This window comes from Lontra canadensis, unplaced genomic scaffold (assembly GCF_010015895.1).
Source record: "Lontra canadensis isolate GAN:19392208 unplaced genomic scaffold, GSC_riverotter_1.0 scaffold174, whole genome shotgun sequence".
NCBI classification, from domain to species: domain Eukaryota; kingdom Metazoa; phylum Chordata; class Mammalia; order Carnivora; family Mustelidae; genus Lontra; species Lontra canadensis.
In genome coordinates, this window is record NW_022631168.1 from 1548157 (window position 1) to 1575470 (window position 27314).

Here is a 27314-nt window from a genome sequence, read left to right on the forward strand (position 1 = left end):
CAATAATCAGCAGATCAGACAAAACTGAAAAAGCTGTACAGTGAAGGAAGGATGGCATTTTCAATAAATGGTCTTAGACAATTATACTAGCATATACAGAATAATGTCAGTCTAGCCTTATATCAAACTTTGTATAAAGAAAAGATCATAGGTTCAAATAGAAAACAAACTATGAAAGTTTAGAGTTAAAGAGAGGAGAAAATCTGTATGTTGGGCCTGCCAACAACTTACACATAGAACCAAAAGTATTTTATATAAAAGAAAACTTGATAAATGAGACTTCATCAAAATTTACAACTTTGCTGAGTGAAACTTGTTTTATTTTTAATTTTAATTTTTTTAAAGATTTTGTTTATTTGTCAGACAGAGGGAAAGAGAGAGCACAAGCAGAGGGAGCAGCAGCCAGAGAGAGAAGCAGGTTCCCCAGTGATCAAGGAGCCCAATGTGGGGCTCCATCCCAGGACCCTGAGACCATGACCTGAGGCGAAGGCAGACGCTTAACTGACTGAGCCACCTGGCACCTCATGAAAGAAACTTTTAAGAGAATAAAAAGACTAGTTACAGAATGAGTGAAAATATTTGCAAGTCACATATCTGACTATAGACTTGTATCAAGAATAGATAAAGAACTCTTAAAACTCAACAAAAAAAGCAATCAACCCGATTAAGAAACAGGCAAAAGACATGAACAAATACTTCAAGTATATAAGGATAGCAAATAAGCACATGAAAAGATGGTGAATATCACTAGCTATTAAGAAAATGAACATGGGGGACGCCTGGGTGGCTCAGTTGGTTAAGCGGCTGCCTTCGGCTCAGGTCATGATCCCAGCGTCCTGGGATCGAGTCCCACATCGGGCTCCTTGCTCCGTGGGGAGCCTGCTTCTCCCTCTGCCTCTGCCTGCCTCTCTGTCTGCCTGTGCTCGCTCACTCTCTCTCCCTCTGTCTCTGACAAATAAATAAATAAAAAATCTTTAAAAAAAAAAAAAAAGAAAATGAACATGGAACTGGAACTCATAAAATGCTGGTGGAAATGCACAGTGATGAAGTCACTTTAGAAAACTGGGACTTAGCAGTTTCTTGTTACCTGCCATAGAGAAATGAACATAATTTCACACAAGCTTGTATGCATATATTTATAGCAGCTTTATCATAACTGCCATAAAATGGAAACAACCCAAATTCCTTCCATAGGTGAGTAGATTATCAAACTGTAAGACACCCATATGGTGGAGAAATGCTCAACAATAAAAAGGAATGAACTTTTGATATAGGCAACTTGTAAGAATTTCGGAGGCTAAGTGGAAGAAGGCAGTCTCAAAGGCTATCTGCTGTATGATTGCATTTATGTGATATTCTGAAAAATGAAATTATAGGGATAGAGAATAAGTCAGTGGTTGCTAGGGCTTATGGATTGGGGTGGGGTATGAGTATAAAGGCTTACCATGAGGGAATTTTTTTAGAGTTGTTGATGGAAAATTCTGTACCCTTGTTAAAGTGGCTACTGGAGTCTATGTTAGACTTCTTTAAACTGTACTTCCTACACTTTGTACTGTATGACAAAAGTGGGAAAAAAAGCACATTATATGTCATCAGTACATGACTTTTGTGACAAATGATTTTAAGATCTAAAGAAAGGGGTGATTTCATAGGAAAATATAGCAAAGCTGATTAAAAAATAGAAAACTTATTTAGTGCAGTTATAAAAGCTGAGACTGAAAATAGTCATTAAGGATCTATGATTGTAAAAGCCGTCATGTTTATGTGGCTTCACAGCTGAATTCTAAGTAACTTTTGAAGGATAGGTGGCTCTAAATCCATTTACATGTTTTTCCAGACCATACAGAAAGGTTAAAAGCTCCCCAATTTTTTAAAATAACTAGAATAATTTTGACACCAAAATCTGATTAGAGATATCACAGAAAAAAACTGTTGACCAGTATCACTTAAAGATGTAAAAATTCAGAATAAAATATCAGCAAATCAAATATAACAGTGTTATTAAGGAATAATACACAATGAGCAAGTTCAGTTTAATCCAGAAATACAGGTTCCTTCAGCTTCAGGAAATCTAAATGTATTATAATTCATTACATCCAGAGATCATAGGAGAAAAACCATAGACACTGGAAAGACATTGACAAAAGTCATTGTTAATGGTAACTATCAGGTACTTGATGTGCCTCCTCTCATTTAATTTTGCCAAAAATCCTGTGCCCACCCCCCTTTATTGGTGGGGAAATGAACTCAGAAATTAAGAGACTTTGATGCCACATCACTAGAGCTCTTCTGTGGCCCCCAAGTTAACAGCTGTCCCTGTGCATAGTCTGGATCCCAGCCAGGGACAGGGCCCAAGAACAAGAAGTATATGCAGTGGCACCTAGGACGTGTTTATGTTCACTTGCAGCCTTTCTAACCCAGAGCATTTTATCAGAAGCCAGTCACACAGCTGGTGGTCTGCATTTATTCAGTTTGTGGGAAGCTGATCCCAGGTCCTTTTCTCACCTTGAAGGAGAAGGGGTTTTGGAAGAGACAGTATATGGCAGCAAAACCAACAAATATACAATTTAGTATTTCTTGTTAAATTCATACTTTTTGTTGCTTTTCTAAATAGGATTTCCCCCCTTTTTCTATTATAAATTCTGGATGGTTATTCTTGCCGTATAGGTGCTATGTATTTTTCTAGGTAGATGATCATAATCAGCAGTCAGAAGTATTCTTACTGGTATGACCTATGTACAAAAGTTGAATACCAGAGTTGAGTGGCAAACATCACTGTCTTTCTGACTCTCATGGGGATACTTCTGATGTTCTATCAAATATGCGTGTTATGATTTTGTGGTAGACATCCTCTATTCCTTCATTAACTTAAGGAAGTTTCCTGAGAATTTTTAATTATGAATGTCTCTCATTTTATCATATGCCTGCTTATCATTTCCTGAATTGATAATGTGGCTGTTTCCCCTTTTTATTAGTTTAGGTAATGATTTACATTGAAAACTCTTTAAACTGAACCGTTGTTGCATTCCTGAGGTAAACCCTACTTTCCCATGATGTATTGTTCTTTTAATACAAAGTCAATTCTATTTGCTAATATTTAGCTCAAGATATTACCTCTATGTCCTTAAGTGAGATTAGCCTAAAGTATTCTTGACTTGGGTTTCTCTTGAGTGGTTTTGGTTTCAGGATTATTTTATTAAGTTATAAAACGAATTGGATTTTTTTTCTCTTTTCTGGAAAGACAATATAACATAATAAGTAAGAACATAGCTCTGTAGCCAGATGCTTTTGTTGGAATCCTGATTTTCCATGATCTTGACTTCTAACACCATAGGTCACTTTCTCTTGTTTTTCAACCATTTATAAATGGAATCATACAATATGTACTCTCCTGTGTGTAGTTTCTTTCAATCAGTTGGTAAGATTCATCCATGCTGTTGTATGAAGCAATAGCTTAATAATCCTCGTTGATGTATTCATTGTATAAGCATACCACAGTTTATTCATTCCATTGAGTGTTCCAGTTTTTAAGAGGCTCTTATTAATTGTGCTGCTATGAATATTCTTGTTTTTGTGAACCTATGTACATTTGTTGGGTATTTCTGTTGGGTACCTACCTAGGAGTGGAATATATAGGTATATGTGTATATATGTTCAGCTTTAAATAGATAATGCCAACAGTTTTCCAAAGTGTCAGTACCAGAAATATTGGAGAGTTGCTTCTTCCACATCCTTGCCAATGCTTGGTACTCTCTGTCTTGTTCATTTTGCCATTCTGGTGAGTGTGTAATTGTAGTACATTGCGGCTTTAGTTTGCATTTTGTTGATCACTAATAAAGTTGAAAATCTACTCATACATTTTTTAGGTCTAGCCTTTTATTCTTATATGAATAGCATCTGTCTTATACATAGATATTGCCCTATATTCATAGCCCCAAAATTAAAGTCAAATAATCAGAATGTTTTTATTTAGGTTCAATATGTGTGTAACAATTTACTAGGTTGTATTAGTTAAAATTACCTTTGGTTGAGAACTAAACAAAAAATCCAAAAATAGTACCTTAAGCAAAGTTAAATTCTCCACCACAGAAAAGAAGTAAACAGGTAGACAGTAAATGGCTGTTTCGAAAGGAAATAGGCATCTTCTATCTTGTTACTCCATTTTACAAGGTCTCCAAATAACCCAAGATGGATGACAAACTTTAAGATTTACCATGATATTCTAAACGGGTAGTACATATAACTTTTTCATGTATTTCTTATTAGCTAGCAAATATACAGTAACAGCTAGCTGCAAGAGACACTAAGTATTTTAGCTTAGAATCCATGCACCCAGCTAAAAATTAGGGCTTTCGTTTACTAGGGAAGATACTTAGGGGATATCTGCAGCACTTTCTTTTCTACAGGATGTGTTAGAGGGAAATCAAGAAGTAAAAGCTGCAGTCCCTACTCCTACTCCTCTACTCCTACCTAGATTCTCAAATGTATTCAGTAGTCAAGACTGTAGTGCGGCATTCAGCATTGTGATAGGCTATTTAAGGGACCTAAGAATCCATAAAGGAAAAGGGCAACCTGGACAGAAACAGAAAAATATAAGATAGGAACAGAATGGACATTGAATGAATGATTAAATAATGGAAAGACTGAGCATTCTATTCATTTTTTTTCCAATTGAGAACAGCTTAAAATTATACAGTAATGCAAGGGAGTTACTTTAACATTTAATTGCTTATAATGATGGGTTTTACTTTAGGGGCTGAGTGCAAGTGTGTGTGTGTCTGTGTGTATGTTGCAAATATAGAAATAGTGCATATATAAATATGTGTGTATGTATATGTGTGTATATATTATATATACATATATATAATATATACACACACACATGCTTATATACCTTGTGTTAGTAAACATCCTTTTTGATATTTATACTCCTTTCTCAAATGGAATAACAATGGAATGTCCTCAGTTATCTTAGGGATGTTGTAAGCCATTAGTTAAAAAAAAAGTCCCAATTGCACCAGATCCTCCTGTCCCTAAATGGAACATTCCTAAAGCTTCTAGGTATTACATATCTAGAGATAAAGCCAACCTCCCAGCATGCAAAAACATGAAAAAATAACTTTAAAAAGAATACTCATATCCACGAGGGAAATAACTACTGTCATAAACTGTAAATTACATGTAGAGTGACATCTGCAAGACGACAGACTAGGAGAAAAACCGCAGGACCAGATGGCTTCATTGATAAATTCTACCAAATATTCAAAGAGGAATTAGTACCTTTTTAAAACAGAAGAGGGAACACTTCCGAACTCATTTTATGAGAACAGCATTACCCTGATACCAAAGCCGCGTAAAGCTAGAGTACTACGGGCAAATATCCCTGAATGAACAGGGTTGCAAAAATCTTTAATAAAATACCCGCAAACTGAATTCAATAGCACATTAAAGGGATTATACACCATTAACAAGTGTACAAATGTGATTATCCCTGGGATATAAAGATATTTCAACATATGCAAATAAATCAAGTTGATACACCATATTAACAGAATGAAAGATGATAAAAACCACATGATCACCTTAGTTAATGCAGAAAAGCATAAAAATTCAACAAAATAGGTATAGAAGGAACCGGGGGGAAAACTGAAAGCTTTCCCTCTAAGATCCAATACAAGGCAAAGATACCCAGTCTTGCCACTTCTGTTCAACATAGTGCGGGAAGTCTTAGAGCAGTCATACAAGAAAAAGAAAAGTCCTCTATATCAGAAGTAAAATTTATCTCAGATCTCAGATGACATCATGTATGTAGAAAACCCTAAAGACTCAACAACAACAAAAAAACTTTAAACTAATAAATTCTGTAAAGTTGCAGAATAAAAAACAAATATATAAAGATCAGTTAATTTTCTATACACAAACAAACTAGGGAATAAAATCCCATTCACAATACTTAGGGATAAGCATAAAATACTTAGGGATAAGCTTAACGAAAGTCAAAGACTTGTACCCTGAAAATTATAAAATATTGTTGAAGGAAATTAAGGAAGACAGAATGGAAGGACATGCCATGTTCATAGATTGGAAGAATTAATGTCCGTACTACTGAAAGTGATCTAAAGAGTCAATGCATTCTCTATTAAAATCCTAATGGCATTAAAAAAAACATATTTATTTATTTGAGAGAGATAGGAGAGGGGCAGAGGTAGAGGGAGACAAGCAGATTCTTCAATGAGCACGGAGTCCAGTGTGGGTCTAGATCCCAGGACCATGAGATCATAACCTGAGCCAAAATCAAGAGCTGGACGCTTAACTGGCTGAACCACCCAGTTGCCCCCTGCATGGCATTTTTTACATAAATAGAAAAAATAATCCTAAAATTCATATGGATTCACAAAAGACCCCAAATAGCTAAAGCAATCTTGAGCAAGAATGAAGATGGAAGCATCACACTGACTGGTTTCTAAATACTATTATAAAACGACTGTAATCAAAAAGTATGATACTGGCATAAAAAATTGACATCTAGACCAATGAAGCCCGGAAATCAATCCACATGTTCTTCAGCAAGATTCTCAGCTGCGAATCCACTATAACATGAATACATGATTTTGGAAAACCTGTATATCCACATGTACAAAAACGAATTTGGACCCTCACACCATATACAAAAATCAACTCAAAAGGGATTAAAGACTGAAACGTAAGACCTAAAAACATAAAACTACTAGAGTAAAATGTAGGAAAAAAGCTTTTTGAGGAACTTGGCAATGATTTTTTTGGATGTGTCAACAAAGGCAAAAATAGGCAAGTGGGATTTCATCAAACTGAAAGTTTCTGCAGAACAAAGGAAATATTCAACAGAGTGGAAAGGTAGAGCCTGTGAAATGGGAGAAAATATTTGCAAACCATATATCTGATAAGGGGTTAATATCTAAAACATATAAGGAACTCGATAACAAAACCCCAAATAACCCAATTTAAAGAAAAGTGAAAAAAATTAAAACGTGAAGGACCTAACTAAACATTTCTAAAAAGAAGGCCTACAAAGGGCCAACAGATATTTGAAAGGTACACAGCATCACTAGTTATCAAGAATGATATGCATTCATGTATGTCATACATGCACAATGAGTATTATTGAGCCTTAATATAGAAAGAAATCTTGCCATTTGCAACACCATGGATGAACCTAACCTTAACCTTGTGCTAAGTGAAATAAGCTTGATACACAAAGACAGATACTGCATTACTTCACTTGTATGTGGAACCTAAAACAAGCTCACAGAAACAGAGCATAGAATGGTGGTTGCCAGGGACTGAGAGGTGAATGAAATCGGTAGATATTGGTCAAAGGATACAAAGTTTCAGTTATGCAAGATATGAATAAATTCTGGAGAGCTAATATACAGCAATGTGACTGTAATTAACAATACTGTATTTTATACTTGAAATTTGGTAGAAGGGTGACTCCTAAGTGTTCTGAACCCACCAACAGTTATACTTCAATAAAGCTATTAATTGAAGTACAAAGCACTGATTTTCTCTGAACTTTGGAGTAATTTAATAGAAACTTTTTAAGTACTAAGAACAAATTTATTTTTGTAGGATGGTGAAGATAGCGATCTGAAAAAATCTCTTTAGGAGTGCATCGTTGGAGGGAAAGCTTTTTAACTGGAAATGTTAGTGGTACCAGTGTTTCCAAATGTGTTTGTCATTACGTTCTCAATAAATGGTGCTAACCCTATAAAAGAATGCTACTGTAATGGAAGAAAACAGAAGAATTGGATTCTGTCATGAGAGACAGTTACTAGGTCGAGGAGTGACTTTCAGAAATAAAGTTGCTCATCCAAGACCATGCGGCTGGACAAATGCTTACTCTGTGTCTCCTTTTAAGAATGTCAGGGCCCAGGAATGGCTGGGTGGCTCAGTGGGTTGTGTCTGCCTTTAGCTCAGCTCATGATCCCAGCGTCCTGGGATCCAGCCCGGCATTGGGCTTCTTGCATACTGGGGAGTCTGCTTCTCCCTCTCCCTTTGCCCCTCCCCCTGCTCATGCCAGCACTCTCTCTCTGACAAAAATAAATAAATAAAATTTTTTTAAAAAAAGAGAATGTCAGGGCCCAGAGGTACCTGGGTGGCATAATCGGTTAACCGTCTGACTCTTGGCTTTGGCTCAGGTTGTAATCTCATGGCTGTGGGATTGAGCCCTAAATCGGGCTCCGCACTCAGCACGGAGTCTGCTGGACATTCTCGCTCCCTCTGCCTCTGCCCCTCCTCCCATTCATGCTCACTTTCCTTCTCTCTTTGTCTCTCTCTCTTTGAAATAAGTAAATAAATAAATCTTTTAAAGCAATGTCAGGTCCCAAATCTGTTTAAGTGAAGGCACTGACAAGATCATCAAAATCATTACTAGAAGCAAATGATCTAGAACCTCCGCATAAATCAGATACAGAGCTAGAATGTCATCACACATAAAATAGAGGAGAAACCCATGAACAATGAAAATTATGGCACCCATTGAGTGTTCTGTTTTTTTTTTAACCTTCTTAATCTTCAAGACCTTATTTTAGCTGCACAGTGCTATTTTTTCTTGCTTGCTCATTTTTTAAACAGCTTCATTAAGGCATAATTGATATGCAAAGAACTACACACATTTAATGTATACAATTTGATGAGTTTGGACGTATGTAAATAGACGTGATACCATCCCCACAATCAAGGTAATAGACATTGCCAGTACCTCCAAAGTTTCCTTGTTTCCTTTGTGGGTTTTTTCTTGTTTGGTTCATTTTATTTTGGGGAGGGGTGTTAAGAAGAGAACATGAGATCTGCCCTCTTAACAAATTTTGAAATGCACTATACCTTACGGTTCATTCTAGGCACCGTGTTGTACAGCAGATCTTTAGAATTTATTCATGTAGCGTAACTGAAGCTTTATGCCCATTGAGTAACAACCCCTTTTATACCTACCCCCATCCCCTGGCAACCACTACTGTATTCCCTGCTTCTGTGAGTGGAATCATGCAGTATTTGTCAGCTATGGTAATTTATAGTTTCCTAGAAAATTATCCATTTCATCTGTTTTCCTTTCTTTGCACTTGATATATGTATTTAACATTTAAAAATTTTTTCAAAAAATGTGTTTCATTTTCTTTGTAGCACTAATATAAGTTAGTTGTTCATTTCTTATTTACAGTCTCCTTCCCGCCATTAGATTGTTGTCTCCATGACTGTAGGGACGTCCTATGTCTTGTTGATTAGCACCTAGAGCAGGGCCCACCACATGGTAGCCATTAGGTAAATATTTCTTGAGTGGATGACTGTGTGATCTGTTTCTTTTAAGTATGTGCCCTTTTCCATTGCTAATGCTGTTTACTTGTGCTTTCTCTTTTTTCTTGATTCTGTTGCCAGAGGCTTATCTATTTTGTTGGTTTTTTTTAAAGGACCAGCTTTAAGTTCTCTAGATCAATTCAGTTTCTTATCTTTTAAAAACATTCTGCTTTTTTCTTTATTAATTTCTTCCTTCTGTTTTCCATACATTTTATTGTTGCTGCGTTGTTCTCATTGTTGTCTTCATTCTAGATTCTTGAGATAAGGGTCTCCTGGGTGACTCATTCTGTTAAGCCTCTGCCTTCAGCTCAGGTCATGATCCCGGGGTCCTGGGATCGAGCCCCTGTGTCAGGCTCCCCGCTCAGCACAGAGCCTGCTTCTCCTCCCTCTGCCTGGTGCTCCGCCTGCTTGTGCGCGTGCGCGCGCTCTCTCGCTCTCTGGTAAATGAATAAAATCTTTAGAAAGATGAATTCTTGAGATGAAAATTAAGTTTACTTTCTGTCTCCCTTGTTCTCTGATAAATACTTTTAATGCTATAAATTTTCCTCCTCGCTTTTGCTTCATTCCATAGGTTCCAGTGGCTTTTTTTTTTTTTACTTCTGATTTATGTTTTCAGTTTTTATTTTCTCTTCAATTGAACAGTTATTTAGAAGTGCATTTAAAAATTTCCAGGTTTATAGATCTGGGAGGGGGTGGATTATATTTATTTCTTTCTTTCTTTGTTACATTAATTTTTAAAAATTCTTTAATTTTTTTAAGAGAGAGTGAGAGTGCGGGGTGGGGAGGAGCAGAGGGAGTGGGAGAGGGAGCGAGAGAGTCTTAGGCAGGCCCCACACCCAGCACAGAGTGCACTGCACTGAGACCATGACCTGAATGGAAATCAGAGAGCCACCCACGTGCCCCATAATTTTTAATACATTATGGTAACCGTGTGGCCTAGGAGATACCGGCTTTACAGAAATTTTTGGATATTTCCTTTGTTACCTAGAAAAGGGGTCCACAGACTACATCCTGTAGGCTCAAGGGCCTGGTGCCTGTTTCGGAGCATCTGACCTTTGTTAACCAGTTACAGCTGCTCAGCTGAGTGGTTCTGACAGAGACCCTGTGGCCCACACAGCTGTTCTACACAATAATGTTTTACACAGTAAAACAAAATGCTGTTTTTAAAAAAAAACAAAGTAAAACAAAAATGTTTTACACAGTAAAACGTTTACTGTCTGGACTTTTCACAAAAAGTTCACTGACCTCTGACTTAAAACATGGTCAATTTTCGTACTTTTTTATATGCACCAAAAAATGTGTATATTGTCTCTTGGGTACAAGTCTCTTATCTCCTTATTAGCATAAGCTTGTTAAGTTGTGTTACAGTGGTCCTTGTATCCTTCCTCACAGTGTGTGCTTTTGGTTATACATATCTGAGAGAGACGTATGGAAACCTCCCATCTGCTTCTGTATTTTAGGGTTAATCTATTTTGAAGCTGCATTGGTATTGCATAAAGAGTTTATAAAGGTTCATAGCTATTATATTATATTGTCCTGTTGTGTTTTCCATCATAAAATATGAAATAGCTTTCTTTGCCCATTTACACGTTTATTTATGTATGCCTTAAAATATTTCTAGAGTCTATGATTGTTTCTGTCAGGTTTAGGTTGAACTCCGTATATTAGGGAAAAAATTAGATGATAAATAACAGTTTAAACAAGAAACCTTATTTCTTTCTTGGGTTGAAGTCTGGAGATGGGTATTCCAGGGCTCTTTGATGTCATCAGGCACCCAGGCTCCTATCTTCTGCTTCACCATCTTGGTATATGGTTTTCATCCTAAGGTCCCCTCATGGTCCACGAGACTTCTGGAGTTCCAGCCAGCACATCTCCATTGAGGGCCAGAAGGAAGAGGAAAGGTAGGAGGGCAAAAAGGGGCTTGTCCTAGCTCGGCTGCTCAGCCAATTTCTAATAAATGACATCAGAAATCCCAGAAAACAGTTCCATTTCCATCTCACTGGCAGAACATAGTGAAGTAGCCACATCTAAGCAGGGAGGCCTGTCAGGTAGCTCTGGCCATTCTGTTCCCAAGGAGGACGGTGGCTTAGGGTTGGTTAGGCGGTTAGGGACACGCGTGTCCGCCACGGCCTGTTGCATGTTGCCCTTTCCTTCACCGTCAACCTTCCTCAGTTATTTTGTTTCAGGGTCTCTTTTAAATAGAATATAGCAAGATCTTGAGTTATTTGGTTTTAAACAATCAGAACATCTGTCTTAATAGGTGAGTGTAATGCGTTCATTTTAGTATCATTGCTGCAATTGTCTGTTTGCCTCCTGTTTGCTTTCTGTTTATTTCTTCTTACTTTTCCTGCCACTTGTTACATTGAATTTTCTGTTTTTTTTTTTTTTTTTTCTGTTTTAGAAGTTGTGTGTACTGTTTTGATTCTTTTGGTTATTAGTCTTGGTGTTTTTTAACATTGTTTTAAAATAATTTCACATTTACAGAAAAGTTGCAAGGATAGTACAAAGGATTCCTGTGTGCCCTTTACCCAGATTCCTCAGCTGTCAACATTTTATCATATTTCCATTATCATTTTTCCTTATACCTATAAATAGTGTTTCTTTTTAAAAAGATTTTATGTATTTATTTGACAGAAAGAGAGAGACACAGCGAGAGAGGGAACACAAGCAGGGGGAGTGGGAGAGGGAGAAGCAGGCTTCCCCGCGGAGCAGGGAGCCCGATGTGGGATTATATATTCTGGAGTTGAGAGGATCCCCAGAAAAGCCACCCATCCAACTCGTCAGTGCTACAGATGAAAAGAAAGAGAAGGACACGAAGTTCCCTTCTGCGCTCGGGGAACTTGTGTGCGGTCCTGGTTGAGCTGATGTACGTTCGTCAACCGCCCTTGCCCTGAGCCAGACTCTGCCAGGGGCTGGAACAACACGGCAGAATGGCCATCATTCTCTGGTATTCAAGAGCCCCCAGTTTAGTCAGGGGGACAAAGAAGTAACAAAAGAACAGTGTGCCTCAAAATACCTCATGATAATAATGGACTAGAACCCATTGAATAAAATAAGAATCCAGATATACACATATATGTTAATAAGTAAATTAATAAATAGACAAATGGACAGGGAAAGCCCTTCCTGGGAGTAGATTGCCAACTGACAAATGTACTTTATTTTAATCTATCATTAGGTATTTTGAGGCACACATTGTTTCAGAAGCAACCAGTGGAAGCCCCTCCCATGTTCTTTTGACACGTTTTCCTTATTCTTTGAGTACTGCTTGATTTTGTGGCACAAGAAGATGTTCCACTTTCATCTTGTTCTTTCCTGGATTTTTCCAAGGAGCCCCAGTTCCATTTAGTTTTTAACATCTTTATTGAGGTACAGTTGCATACAATAAACTACACATGTTTAAAGTAGACAGTTTGGAAAGTTTTGACATGTACATTCCTAGATAATGAAAATATCCCTCACCCCCCAAATTTTCCTAGTGCCCCTCTGTAATTCCTCCCTTAGTACTCCCTGTCCCTCCTGCAACCGAAAGCCCAGATCTACAGTCGCTAGAGAGTAGTCTGCATTTTTTTAGAGAAAAAATAGACACATATGTAGAGTCATAGACTGTAAGCTTTTTGTCTGTCTCATTTCATGCACCAGAATTATTTTGAGATTCATGTATAACAGGTATCAATAGTTTACACCTTTTATTACAGAAAAGTATTAAATCATTTAAGTATTACCCCAATTTGTGTATTCATTTGCCTGTTGATAGACATTTGAGTTACTTGCAGTTTTGGTTTATTACAAACAAAGTCTTTGTATGGATATGTGCTTTCTCTTCCCTTGGGGCGATACGTAGGAGCAGACTGGTTGAATTATATGGTACGTGTATATTTAGCTTTTTAAGAAATTCCAGACTTTTCCAAAACAGCCTGCTGAGATTTTTGATTGGGATTACATTGAATGTGGATCATTTTGGGGAGAATTGACATCTTAATAATATTGAGTGTTCCAATCCATGAACGTTTGCATCTCTCCATTTATTTAGGTCTTTAATTTCTCATTAATGGTTTGTACATTTCTGCATACAAGTCTTGCATATCTTTTTTCAGATTCATCCCTACACATTTCATATTTTTATCCTATTGTAAATGCTTTCATTTTAATCTCAATTTCCTGTTGTTCATTGCCACTGCATAAATATACAGATAATTATTATATATTGAGTTTACATCCTACCTTTCTAAATTCACTTCTCAATATTAGTACCTTTTTTGAAGAGTCCGTTGGATTACCCACATAGGTTGTCATCTGTGAATAAAAGCAGTTTTACTTCTTTCTTTCCAGTCTGGATGCCTTCTGTTTATTTTTCTTACCTTACTGCACTCTCTCCAGTAAACTGCTGAATTCAACTGTTGGGAGCAGCCATGGTACCTTTCTTTCTGATCTTAGGGGAAATCATTCAGTCTTTTACTATTAAAGTATAATGTTACCTGAAGGTTTTTTCTTATTGATTTGAGGAAATTTCCTTCTATCCCTAGTTTGCTGAGCATTCTTTTTTCATCAGTAATAAATGTTGCATTTTATGAAATGCTTATTTGTATCTACTGAGATGCTCCTATAGTGCTTTTCTGTTTTAGTCTGTTAATATTGATGAATTACATTGAATTTTTATTCCTAAACCAACTTTGCACTCCTGGAATAAACCCCATCAGTCAGGATGAATTATCCATTTTAGGTACTGCTAGATTTGATTTGCTAAAATTTTGTTCAGAATTTTTACATCTATCTACTTGAGGGTTATTAGTATGTAGTTTTCTTGTAAAGTCTTTCTCTACCTTTGGTATCAGAAATACTGGCTTCAGAAAACAAGTTTGATGGTATTGTCCCCTTTTCAATTTAATGGGAGAGTTTTTGTAGAACTAATAGACTTTCTTCCTTAAGTATTTGGTAGAATTCACCAGTAAAGCCTCCTGGGCCTGGAATCTTCACTGTGGGAAGTTTTTAACTACCAGTTTGATTTATTTAATACGTTCAGGGCTATTCAGATTATATATTTCTTCTTGAGTGAGCTTTGGTAATTTGTATCTTTCAGTGGACTTATTCATTTCATCTGAATAGTTGAATTTATTGGCATAAAGTTGTTAGAATATCTTTTATTGTTTATTATCTATAAAATCATTGTAATGTCATCTCTCTTGTTACTATATTTGTAATTTGTTTTTCTTTTGTGATAAGTCTGGTTAGAAATGGAACCATTTTATTGGCTATCTCAAAAAAATCACTTTGGTTTCATTGGTTTTCTCTGTTGATCTGTGCACTGTTCTGTTTGTCAACTCTGATATATGTTACTTCCTTCTCTTTGCTTACTTTGAGCTTCACTTGTTCTTTTTTCTGTTTTTTTTCTTCTACTTGTTTTATGGTGTATGGATGCTGAGTTCATTCATTTGATGTCTATTTTCTGTTTTTATAGAAATTTATGTAACTTTCCAAGTAATCCTTTAGTTGTATCTCACAAATCTTGCTGTGTTTTTCATTTTTATTCAGTTCAAAATAATTTGTAATTTTCCTTTTGACTTCCTCAGTGACCCATAGGTTTATGTATGTATGTATTTATTCCTCAGTTTTACTGAGATATAATTACATACAACATTGCATAAGTTTTAGGTTTTGAGCATAATGATTTGATACATGTATATATTGCAGAATACTTGGCACAAATTTAGTCAACATCCATCATTTTGCATAGTTACAAATTGCTTTTGTGTGTATGTGTGTGATGAGAACTTTTAAGATTTACTCTCTTAGTAACTGTCAAATATCTAATATAGTATTGTTAACTATAGTCATCATGTTGTACATAACATTGACAGGACTTATTTATGTTTTAATTAGATGAATTTATCTATTAAAGGAAGTTATTTTAAAATTAGATATCAAAGACAAACCCAACTCTAGGCTTTATGCAAGACTCAAAGAAAACACAAAATTTCAAAAAGCCTAAAATAAAGGGATGGGCAAAAATATATCAGGAACATGGGAACAGTAAGAAGGTAGGTGTTGCAATCACAGCAAGACCAGGATGAAAGGTGGGGAAGCCCACTCTTTCTTTTTTTCTTTATTTCTTCTTTTTTGGGGGGGTGTATTTGCACTGAGATACTTTCTCTGTATTTTAGTTTTTTAAGTTTAAGTTTTCATTTTCACTCCAATTAGTTAACATTAGATTCTCGTGTACAGTAGAGTGATTCAACACTTCCATACAACACCCAGTGCTCATCACAAGTGACCTCCTTCATCCTCATCCCCATCTCACCCAAATAATCTCATTTGTTTTGTTTCTTAAGTTCCACACAAGCGAAATCACATGGCATTGGTCTTTCTCTGACTGACTTATCTCACTTAGCATTACACCCTCTCGCTCCATCCATGTCATGGCAGACAGCAGGATTTCATTCTTTTGATGGCCAAGTAGTGTTCCATCGTGTACATAGACCACGTCTTCATCATTCACCTACCAGTGGATACTCGGGCTTTTTCCATACTCTGGTTATTGTTGATAATGCTGCTGTAAACATCGGGGTACATGATTCCCTTTGAATTAGTATGTTTGTATTCGTTAGGTAAATACTTAGTAGTGCAAATGGGGGATTGTAGGATAACTTCTGTGTTTAAGTTTCTGAGGAGCCTCCATACTGTTTTCCACAGTGGCTGCACCAGTGTGCATTCCCCCACAACGGTGCAGGAGGGTTCCTTTTCCTCCATTGTCCTTACCAGCAGCTGTTGTTTCTTGTATTTTTTATTTTAGCAGTTCTGGCAGATGTGAGCTGATTTTGTAGCTTGGATTTGCATCTCCCTGAGGATCAGTGATGTTGAGCATCTTTTCATGTGTCTGTTGGCCATCTGCATGTCTCCTTCGGAGAACTGTCTGTTCATGTCTCCTGCCCATTTTTTAATTGGATGATTCACGTTTTAGGTGTTGAATTTTTTAAGTTCTTTCTATATTTTGGATACTAACCTTTTATCAGGTATGTCGTTTGCAAACATCTCCCATCAGTGGGTTACCATTTCTTTTTTTTTTTTTAAGATTTTATTTATTTATTTGACAGACAGAGATCACAAGTAGGCAGAGAGGCAGGCAGAGAGGGAGGAAGGGAAGCAGGCTCCCCGCTGAGCAGAGAGCCCGATGCGGGGCTCGATCCCAGGACCCCAAGATCACGACCTGAGCCAAAGGCAGAGGCCTAACCCACTGAGTCACCCAGGCGCCCCAGTGGGTTACCATTTCTAGTGCTCTTCATTTCTTTGTTTCCATCTGTTACCATTTTCTTTCTTGAAGAATGTCCTTTAATGCTTCTGGTAGTGTAAGTCTTCTGGTGAAATAGTCATTTGACTTTCATATGTCTGAAAGAAGTCTTAAATTCCATATTTAAAAAATATTTTCAATAGGTAAAGAACTCTAGGGTGGCCATTTTTGTCTTTTAGAATTATGAAGATATTTCTCTACCATCCAATGAAAAACTGGCTATCATCTTTACCTTTGCTTCTGTTTACTTAATATGACTTTTTTTCTGACTTCTCAAGATTTTCTCTTTTTCACTAGTTTTAAGCTCTTTGATTATAGTGTGCCATTGGTGTAACTGTTTTCAGTTTCATTCTGTCCTCGGGTTTCCCTGAGCTTAGACATTTGGATTTACATTTGTCATCAAATTTACAAAAATCTCAGCTATTATTTCTACAAGTATTTTTTTCTGTTCCACTCTCTCATTTTCTTTGGATATTTTAATTGTACACATATTTGGCCACTTGACATTGTCTCATGGCTCACCGATGCTCTGCTCATTGTTTTTTTGGTCTTTTTTTCTATCTGTGATTTATTTTATATAGTTTCTATTGCTGTATCTTCCTTCAAGTTCACTAATCTTTCCTTCTGTAATGTTTAATTTCCTGTTAATCCTATGCATGTTCAGTCTTTCCTCTAGCTTTCTGAACACACAGAATATTTATAATGATAAATGGTTATTTTAAGAAGCTTGTCTGCTAATTCTTTCATCTTTGATATTTCTAGCTCTACTTCGGTCAACTTATTTTTTTCTTATGTATTGGTCCCATTTTTCCAGCTTCTTCCTATGCCTAGTAATTCTATATGAATGTCAAACACTGTTCATTTTACTTGCTGTCCCCTTGAGGTTTCATATTGAGCCAGAAAGCACTTTATCAGCTTTCTTTTATTAGAGAGAAAGCTCATGTATTTGAGCTTATTTTTTTTTCCTACGGAAAAGTTAATAGGCTTCTGCAACTCTAAGGAATATTTTGTCACCAAAATTAAGGAGCATTTGAATTGAATAGATTGGAATGTGTGGAGAAAGAAAAATGAGTTAGATCACTCATTCCCAAACTTGGCTGAACACTGGAATCACCTGAGTAGTTTAAAAAATACACTAAGCCAATCTAAAAAGGCCGTATTCTACATGAGAGGGAGAGAGCAGAAGGGAGAGGAAGAGGGCAAGAGAATCTGAAGCCGACTGTGTGCTGGGCTCAGAGCCCGATATGGGGCTCAGTGAGGATCTGAGCCAAAACCAAAAGTCAGACACTTAACTGACTGAGCCACCCAGCTGCCCCAGGATCTGTGAATTTCTCACCTATTTCCCTTCAGGGGAGAGAATGGGAACTGTGGGCCACTGGTGAACCCTGAGTTAGAACGAGTGAGCATTTATATGAGTAATTCGTATACATCATGAATCTGATGGACTCACGGAAAAGTCTGCAGCTACTCTTCTCCAGGCTTTGTGATGAATGTGTTCACCCCCCATGGAAACTTCTCAACCAAAGACAGCATTAATTAGCTATTCCCCTTATCTGGGGGAGTGAGCATAAGGACCCTGAATTCCCAAGACCTCCAATACGTTTTTGAAAGTGGGCTTACATTTTCTAGGAAAGTGGGGAATATTGACTCTTCAAATGGGCTTCTAATTTGCTCCCCAGGTGAGTTCATTTTGAATTCAGTCAAGTTTCAAGTTGAGCTACTAAATGAATGACAGGGATGTCTAATCTTCGAGTATACTGTATCCCAAAATTTCTATTAAGTTTATAGAAAACTTCTGATTATGACAACTCAGCATTAAAAACTAACCCATTCTTGGTATATATCCAAAGAAAATGAAATATGGATCTCAAAAATGATATCTGTACTCTAATGTTTTTGCAGAGTTATTCACGATAGTCAAGATACAAAAACAGGGGCGCCTGGGTGGCTCAGTGGGTTGGGTCTCTGCCTTCAGCTCAGGTCATGGTCTCAGGGTCCTGGGATCGAGCCCCGCATCGGGCTCTCTGCTCAGCAGGGAGCCTGCTTCCCTTCCTCTCTCTCTGCCTGCCTCTCTGCCTACTTGTGATCTCTCTCTGTCAAATAAATAAATAAAATCTTTAAAAAAAAAAAAAAAAAAAAAAGATACAAAAACAACCTAAAGGTCTGTCAATGGATGAATTGAAATAAATAAAAATAGCAAACTCGTTGAAGCAGAGAGTAGAATGGTGGTTGCCACGGCAGGAGTGGTGGAAGGGAAAATGAGGAAGTGTTGGTCAAAGGGTACAAAGTTTCAGGATGAATGAATTCTGGAGATCTACTGCTCAGCATGGTGACTACAGTTAACAGAACAGTGTTATATACTTGAAATGTTCCAACAAGGTAGATCTCAAGTATTCATACCACACACACACAAAGAAAGGCAACTATGTGATGTAACAGATACGTTAATTGGCTTGAGCGTGGTGCTCCTTTTACTCAAAATATCAATTTCAAAACATCAGTTTGTATGCCTTAAATATATATCATTCCTTTTCATCAAACCAAAATAAAGCTAGAAACAAACAAACATGAAACTGACCTGAGTTGATTGTCTCGCAGGTATGAGAGGATTGAAATCCCCATCCATATTGTACCTCACGTAACCATTGGGAAAGTATGCCTGGAGTCAGCAGTCGAGCTGCCCAAGATCCTGTGCCAAGAGGAACAGGATGCATACAGGAGGATCCACAGGTAGAGTCCTCCCTCCCTCCTCTCTCATCCTGACTCCTCAGGGCCTGGTCCCTCTTTTCCTCTTCCGGAGGCCCCTTTCCTCTCACCTCTCTGTGAGAAAGTGTGTTCGTATTCTGTGTAACATTCATTTCTCTCCCACTGCACTTTGGATCCTTCAAGGGCAATGATACTTTTGGTTGTTAGAAAAAAACCAGACAATTACACCTCAGTAGCCCTACTGCTAAGCACTGGGTCTTGCCCAAGAAGTGTGGACTGTATGAAGAGAGACAGTGATTTCAAGTGATCTCTTTGAATTATCTTGAAGTTCTGAATAAAATTATATCCTCCAAATCATGAAACATTTCACTCTAATGGAATTTAAATTATGCATATTCCTCTAATCCAATTCGCAAAGGTCATTTTGTTTTCCCTTCGCTGCGGCTCTGCTGCTAACCTAAACTGTTTTATCCCTTTAGCCTGACACATCTGGACTCAGTAACCAAGATCCATAATGGCTCAGGTAAAATTTCTTTTTCTAGATTGTGGGCAGTGATTTCTGAAATACTCAGCTGACAGAAACAAAACTAGTTTAAGTGCTTGAAGTAATAGGTTCAAGTTCTTGAATTTCCCTTTCCGAGAGCTTTGCTATTCATTAATCCCACTCCCAGCTTTTCTCTTGAACCCTGCAAACCCTTTAGTGTGTATGCTACCTAGAGTAAGGCTGGAAGAAAGAGTGGAATGAACTTTATGATCGACTTTCTCAGGGGCTATGCTGGTACATGTTTAATAACCAGTTCTCAGGGAGGAGGAAGGGCCCTGATTTTTTGTGTTTGCCGGTTTCCAATGTATAATACTCCTACCATGGCTGATTTCAAACAACTAGTATGGCGTCAACCAGCTCACAGACTTCACTCACAGACTTCTGAAATTTCAGTAGTATATCGGCTTTTGTGAGCCGATCTAAGTTGGTTCCAGCACACCACTACCAGCCTATTATGGTGGGAATTGAAAGAGATGGATAGACAGACAGATGAGAGGGAAGGTATGAAAGAAGAAGCTTTTCATGTCAGTAAACACAGAAAGAATTCCTATATAAGGCCAAGGAGCAGGAAACTCAATAGAGTATACATATGAAATCACTTTTCTCCAGCATACGCACCTACTATACCATACCTTCTCTTTGAATAACCCTGATTCCCAGGCCATTTTGTGTAGGCTTTCCCAGTGTCTGGCAAAGTCACCAGTGAGGAAGAAATAGAGGCTTTCGAGTTATAGGCCATTACCTTGAGACAAAATTAAAAGATGGCTTGGTATGTCTCTCCCATCATTTCTATCTGGAGGTAAAATATGACAAAGAAGTAGAATCTGGTTAGGGTTAGTGTATTACATGTAGTCATGGTCTAAAGCCACAGTAACTTGAACAGGATGGTAATCACTAAAAAATGAACAAATAAATCAGTAGAACTGAATAGAACCCACAAATGGGCCCATTTGTGTATAAGAATTTATATTTAAGAAAGATAGTATTTCAAAGCAATAAATGCTACATACTTTATTGTTTATTGTTCCATTTATATGACATTCAAGAATAGGCGAAAGTACTCTGTGGTGACAGCAGGAAGGTCAGCAGCTGCTAGGGCCAGAGGTGACTGCAAAGGGAATTGCAAAGGGCTTCTGCGCTAATGTAAAAGATCTGTTTCTTCACTAGGGATCATTACCACAAACTCAATGACCTGTACACTTTAAACAGGGTCATTTTATTGTCTATAAATTATACCTTTGTAGCTCATTTTATTTTTTTTAAAGATTTTATTTATTTATTTGAGAAAGAGAAAGACAGAGCACATGAACGGGGTGTAGGGGTAGAGGCAGAGGGAGAGCCAAACTCCCCACTGAACAGGAAGCCCAAAGTGGGGCTTAATCCCAGGATCCTGAGATCATGACCTCAGCTGAAGACAGAGACTTAACTGACTGAGCCACAGAAACGCCCCACCCCTTATAGCTCATTTTAAAAGTTAAAAAAATAAGGAGGAAAATGTAAGAGGATATTTTTCAAACTCTGGGAAGGCCTGATCTAAGTATAATCTGAACTCAGAAAAAGCTGACTAAGAATGAAAAGACTTACAGGGCACCTGGGTGACTCAGTTGTGAAGTGTCTGTCTTCGGCTCAAGTCATGATCCCGGGATCCTGGGATCGAGCCCCACATTGAGCTCTCTGCTCAGTGGGAAGCCTGCTTGTCCCTCTCCCACTCCCCCTGCTAGTGTTCCCTCTCTCTCTGTGTCTCTCTCTCCCTCAAATAAATAAAATCTTTTAAAAAAATAAAGAATGAAAGACTTTTATAGGAAAATCAAACTCTTCATAAATGTTTTTAGAAGAAGTATGGATTTAGATGGCAGTTTTTCACTTTCTGGGAAAGATTAAATTGAGAGGTAAAATTAGGTGAGGATGTGCAGGAAGTGAATGCTCTCATATACTGTTCCTGGAGGTATAATTTGGTCCAATCTGGAACATACTGGCTTATCAGTTTTAAGATATACATATACTTGAATCTAGCAGTTCCACCTCTAGAAATGTATCCTTTAGAAATTCGTAGGACAAGTATGTAAAAATAAGTCTAAAGGGATATGAACCACAGTCTTTATAGTAGCAAAGAAAATGGATGCTGCTGAAGTGTCCATCACTCATTAAACTGGTACCTCCATGGGCGCCTGGGTGGTGCAGTGGGTTAAGCGTCTGACGGTTTCAGCTCAGGTCACGATCTCAGGGCTGTGAATGGAGCCCCTCATCGTGCTCCATGCTCAGTGTGGAGTCTGCTTGGGGCTCTGTCTCCTTCTCCCTCCCTGTCCACCCCTGCCCTGCTCACGTGCACTCTTTCTCTTTCTCTCTGTCTCTCTAAAAGAAAGAAATCTTTAAATTGGTACATCCATTCTGACGAATATTGTGCAGCCCTTAGGAAGGAAAGCCAGATCTTTACTGAGGCAGAAAGATGTCATTGTTATGTGGTGAAAAAGTAACATCCAAAATCATACGGTTTTTATTCAAAAGTATACATACAAATGCACACACGTACACACAAATATCATATATATAGATTCTGGAAGATATACCCCACAGTATTACAGTGGTCATTTTCAATAAGTCACTTTTTTAAAAGATTTTATTTATTTATTTGAGGGAGAGCATGAGCAGGGTGGAGGGGCAGAGGGAGAGGGAGAAGCAGATGCTTTCAGGCATGTTAAGTTAATGTATTTATTTCTAAAATACATGAAACATTTGAGCAATTTTTCTAGTGGACTTGTGGAAAGCTAAGTTGCAGAAAGCAGGGTTCTTGCACTCTAGGGCTTATGGTCATTTGTCATTTACACTGTGCGAAGGTCTAAGGGCTGGGGAAAAAAAACTGTAGTTCTTAGCCCTTTTGCATAAGGGAGTAAAGACCTGGTTATCTTTCTGCTTCTCTCTGACTTTTGGTTCTAGGGGTATTGGGGATGGCCTCAAAACAGATGTCTTCTTTGCTCAGCTCTTCTGTCTTTCCCCTGGCCAGAGATATGAAATCATCTGCTAGGCCTTCTCTGTGTGCTCACAGGTGTGGGGGGCACGGGGGGGAGTGTTCTCTCAACCGTGTTTTTCCTATTGAAGTGTTTACCAAGAATCTGTGCAGCCAAATGTCAGCGGTCAGCGGGCCTCTTCTGCAGTGGCTGGAGGACAGGCTGGAGCAGAACCAGCAGCACCTGCAAGAGTTGCAGCAAGAAAAGGAGGAGCTGATGCAAGAGCTTTCTTCTCTAGAGTAGCCGGAGGACGATGGGGTAAACGGACTTGGTTTCTTCAATTTGCGTAGTAAGCATGGCCCGAAAGTTCATGTGCGGTCGCACAGCTCTCTTTATCTCCACTGGGAGAATTTCAATAGTGCAGCAAACACAAGCTGTCTTCCGAAAAGTTTTATTAGGACTCAGTGAACCCTCTTACCTGTGACTGGCCTACAAAGTGCACATGAAGCTGCTTTAGGTAGAATAGTAAGGTTTTTTTTTTAAAGGCCGGGGTATATTGGCAAGGATATCTTGTAATAAAACGTCCTGGGAGCATATTTTAAATAGTTACTTTTCCTTTGTTTAACTTTGAAGTTTTTATTTTCCATTTTAGACACTCCATAGAGTAAGCTAAAGAGTGTTCCGTGCTTCAGTTTTCTAGTTACGAGGCTTCTGTTGGACGAGTAAATGAGTGCACTAGTGTTCATGGAAGGGGCTCATGAGCACCCCGCCTGTACTCGTAAGCCCTCACTGAGGGGCATATGTCTTATGTCTTCCGTCTTGATCTCTAAAATATTAGGTATCTAAGATACCTGTCAAAGGTTGAATCTCCATGAGTACCCTTTCTAACTGAATAGCTGAGTTCCAGCACATTTGACTCTGAAGCAAATTCCTATTTGACAGATCCTGTTTACCTGGGGACTTTCATTATAATACAAATCTGTTTCTTCAGAAACATTAAGGACCTAGGATGTAACAAAAATCATATTTTAACAAGTTCTGTTGCATTAGTCTTTCCATGTATAACCACAGAAGGTAAGTGTGTCTTTAGAAAAGAGTTAAGCCTATTGCATACTGGAAATTAAAGTGGGCATTGGAGGAGGCGGGAAGAAAGAAAACAATCCCAACAATAGTGACACAGGTTGGGTTTTGTTTTTGTTTTTTCTTCCTGTTTCTCCCTAGATTATTGCTTTTTCACATTTCAATGTGTAGTCCAGCTGCGTGAGAAGTACTTGCAGGTCAAACTTTATCCTTGGGGGTGGAACCTAGAAATATTCGTGAACTCCCCAGCTGATTCTAAGGCACACTGAAGTTTAAAAACCAGTACTGTAGGGCATACGGAGTGTAAATGCTGTATTGTCCTTAATTTCCTACAGCCACAGTTCTTCTCTCTTCTTTTCTTTCCCTATAGGAAAAATGAAAATATCCAGGTATAAAATTAATTAAGCTAAATCGATTTTGAAGAAGTTGGAGGACTCACATCACCTGACTTCAAGACTTACTACAAAGCTACAGTAATCAAGGCAGTGTGGCTTATGCTCAACTGATTTTGACAGAGGTGTAAAAGCGTTTCAGTGGAGTAATGATAGTATTTTCAAGAAATTATGCTGGAGTAATTGATACCCATAGGCAAAAAAAAAAAAAAATGAACTTCGACCTAAACTGCATACCTTAGACAGAAATTAACTCAAAATATATCATGGACTTAGATGTAAGATGTAAAACTATAAAACTTTTGGGAAAAAAATCATAGAAAAATCATCAGGATCTTGGGCTAGGCAACAAGCCCTTGGCCTTCACTACAAAAGCACAGTCCTAAAAGGAAAACAATATACTAGATGTCATCAAAATGAAAAAGTTTTGCTCTGTAAAAAAAGTTAAGAGGAGGAAATCATCAAGAGAAATTATTTGCAAACCATATGTCTGATTAATCTAGACTACACAAAGTCAACAATTAAAAAGCCATCCAATTGAAAATGAGCAAAAGACATGAATAGACATTTCACTAAAGAGGATATATGGATGGCAAGTAAGCACATGAAAAGATGTTGAACTTCAGTAGTCATTAGGGAATGCAAATTAAAACCACAATGAATTATGATTACATACTTAACAGAATGGTAAAGAAAAAAAGATAGTGAAAATACCAAATGCTGTTGAGCATACAAACTGGATCTCTTATACATTACAGGAATGGTGAATGGTATAGCCACTCTATAAAAGACTTTGGGAATTTCTAATAAAGTTAAACATCCATGTATCATGCAACCCAGCATTTGCACTCCTGGACATTTATCCCAGAAAAATGAGAAGCTATGATGGAACAAAATTTTGTACACAAATGTTTTTAGCAGCTTATTTGTAAGAGCTAAAAACTGGAACTAACCCAAATAACCTGCAATTGAATGAGTAATTAAACCAAACATCTGTACCATGAAATACTACTCGGCAATGAAGAGAAACAACTTGGGTACACCTTAAGGGTATTATGATGAATGAAAGGGCCAGTCTCAAAAGGTCACATACTATCTGATTGCATTCTTGAGATGATTGCCAGGGATAGGGACTGGAGGGGGAATGAGATATGTGTGACTATAAAGGGATAATACAGGATGTTCCTTTGTGCTGATGGAATAGTTCTGTCTTGATTATGGTGTTGAATACATTATCTGTGCTAAAACTACATAGACCTACACACACCCACAAATGAATGCATGTGAAATCTCATGAAACTGAGTGAGGTCTGTAATCAAGTTAGCAGTATTGTGCCATTGTCAATATGTCGGTTTTGAAGTTGCACAATAGTAATGTAAGATCTTGCCACTGGGGGGAAACTGGGTAGAGGATACATGGGACTCACTGTACTATTTTTGCAACTTCCTGTAAATCTATAATTACTACAAAATAAAAAGTTAGACATATTAAATAAGGAACTAGGAGGAATGGCACTTAATTTATGAAGTAAGAGTGATGAAAACCCAAGGGGAATAAAATGATTTGAAGGTTTTTATAGGCCAATGTTGAGCACATGTCCCTTTCCTTTTCTGGACTTCATTTTTCTCATTTATAAGGCTAGAGTGGATCACCACCAAGGTTCCTTTTAGCTCAGTGTTCAGTCCTTAAAAGTGTTCAGCATCACAAGGAACAGTGATGAAAAGATGTATCATTACTTTCCCACCTGCACCAATCAGGCTTACTTTTATGCAACTCTGTATCCCCTTCTGGTCAGTAGATTCTCTTTTTTCAATCACAGCCAAGACTCTGATGGGAACAATATATACCCTTGCCTTCTCTCTCCATTTTATCATTTCCTATTCATTCAAGTCATTGTGTTCTGACCTCTGTCCATATCACTCCGTTCAAACCCTTCCTGCCAATGTTACCAATGACCTCCAGGACATAGTGAATGTCAATAGATGATTTTCATGCCCTAGTAAACCTCTCAGTCTGGACACAATTGGCCACTCTTCTTTGAAATCTGCCTTTCTTGGCTTCTGCTATTTCCTGGTTTTTCTCTTCTCTAGCTGTTCCTTCTCAAATTCATTCAGAGGCTTCTCTATTGTTGCTTATCTGTAAATGGAGTTGACAGGCAAATCTGTCTCCATCCAGACCTCTACGTGAACTCTACATCTAAATTTCCATCTGCCTTCTGCACATTTCCACTGGCTCTCTTAATACATCTGAATCTGAACTCCTGGTTTTCAATCTAAACCATATTAGGGAATATTTCCTACCAGTATTTCTTACCTCAGTGAATTGAACAACCGTTTGCAGAAATATGAAATCAAATAGACATCTTCAACATCTCTCTCCGTCACCTTCTGAAATGTTTGCACTGATAGAGTTATGGCACTTAGAAATTATTTTTCTGGGGCGCCTGGGTGGCTCAGGGAGTTGAGCCTCTGCCTTCGGCTCAGGTCATGATCTCAGGGTCCTGGGATCGAGTCCTGCATCGGGCTCTCTGCTTGGCAGGGAGCCTGCTTCCTCCTCTCTCTCTGTCTGCCTCTCTGCCTACTTGTGATTTCTGTCTGTCAAATAAATAAATAATCTTAAAAAAAATTATTTTTCTAACCTGAGAGTACTGGGTACCTGATCTCACCCATTTCAAGAGGCAGTGGTTCCCTCTGGAAAACAGCATGGAGGTTCCTCAAAAAGTTGGGAAAACAGAGCTACCCCATGACTCAGCAATTGAACGACTGGGTGTTTACCCTAAAGGTACAAATGTAGTGATCCGAAGGGGCATGTGCCCCCCAGCGTTTATAGCAGCAATGTCCACAATAGCCAAACTATGGAAAGAGCCTAGATGTCCATCAACAGATATATATAATGCAGCCATCAAAACCCCCTGAAATCTTGCCATTTGCAATGACGTGGATGGAACTAGAGGGTATTATGCTGAGTGAAATAAGTCAATCAGAGAAAGACAATTACCATATGATCTCTCTGATATGAGCAATTTGAGAGG

General features: G+C 37.9%; 1 protein-coding gene across 4 annotated transcripts in view; it reads left to right on the forward strand.

Annotated features, from left to right (window-relative positions):
* Nucleotides 1–24432, forward strand: part of BRCC3 (BRCA1/BRCA2-containing complex subunit 3) — a 52776-nt gene extending 28344 nt beyond the window's left edge. For 2 of the 4 annotated variants that reach the window (XM_032846410.1, XM_032846412.1), the window contains 5 exons: nt 11157–11231; nt 19214–19345; nt 19801–19844; nt 22962–23128; nt 24261–24432. In XM_032846410.1, the coding sequence (XP_032702301.1) occupies nt 11157–11231; nt 19214–19345; nt 19801–19844; nt 22962–23113 (403 nt within the window). In that variant the 3' untranslated portion in view covers nt 23114–23128; nt 24261–24432. Of the gene's footprint in view, nt 1–11156; nt 11232–19213; nt 19346–19800; nt 19845–22961; nt 23160–24260 lie in introns of all 4 variants that reach the window. The other 2 variants (XM_032846411.1, XM_032846413.1) reach the window with 2 other exon arrangements.
* Nucleotides 24433–27314: the final 2882 nt, after the last annotated feature.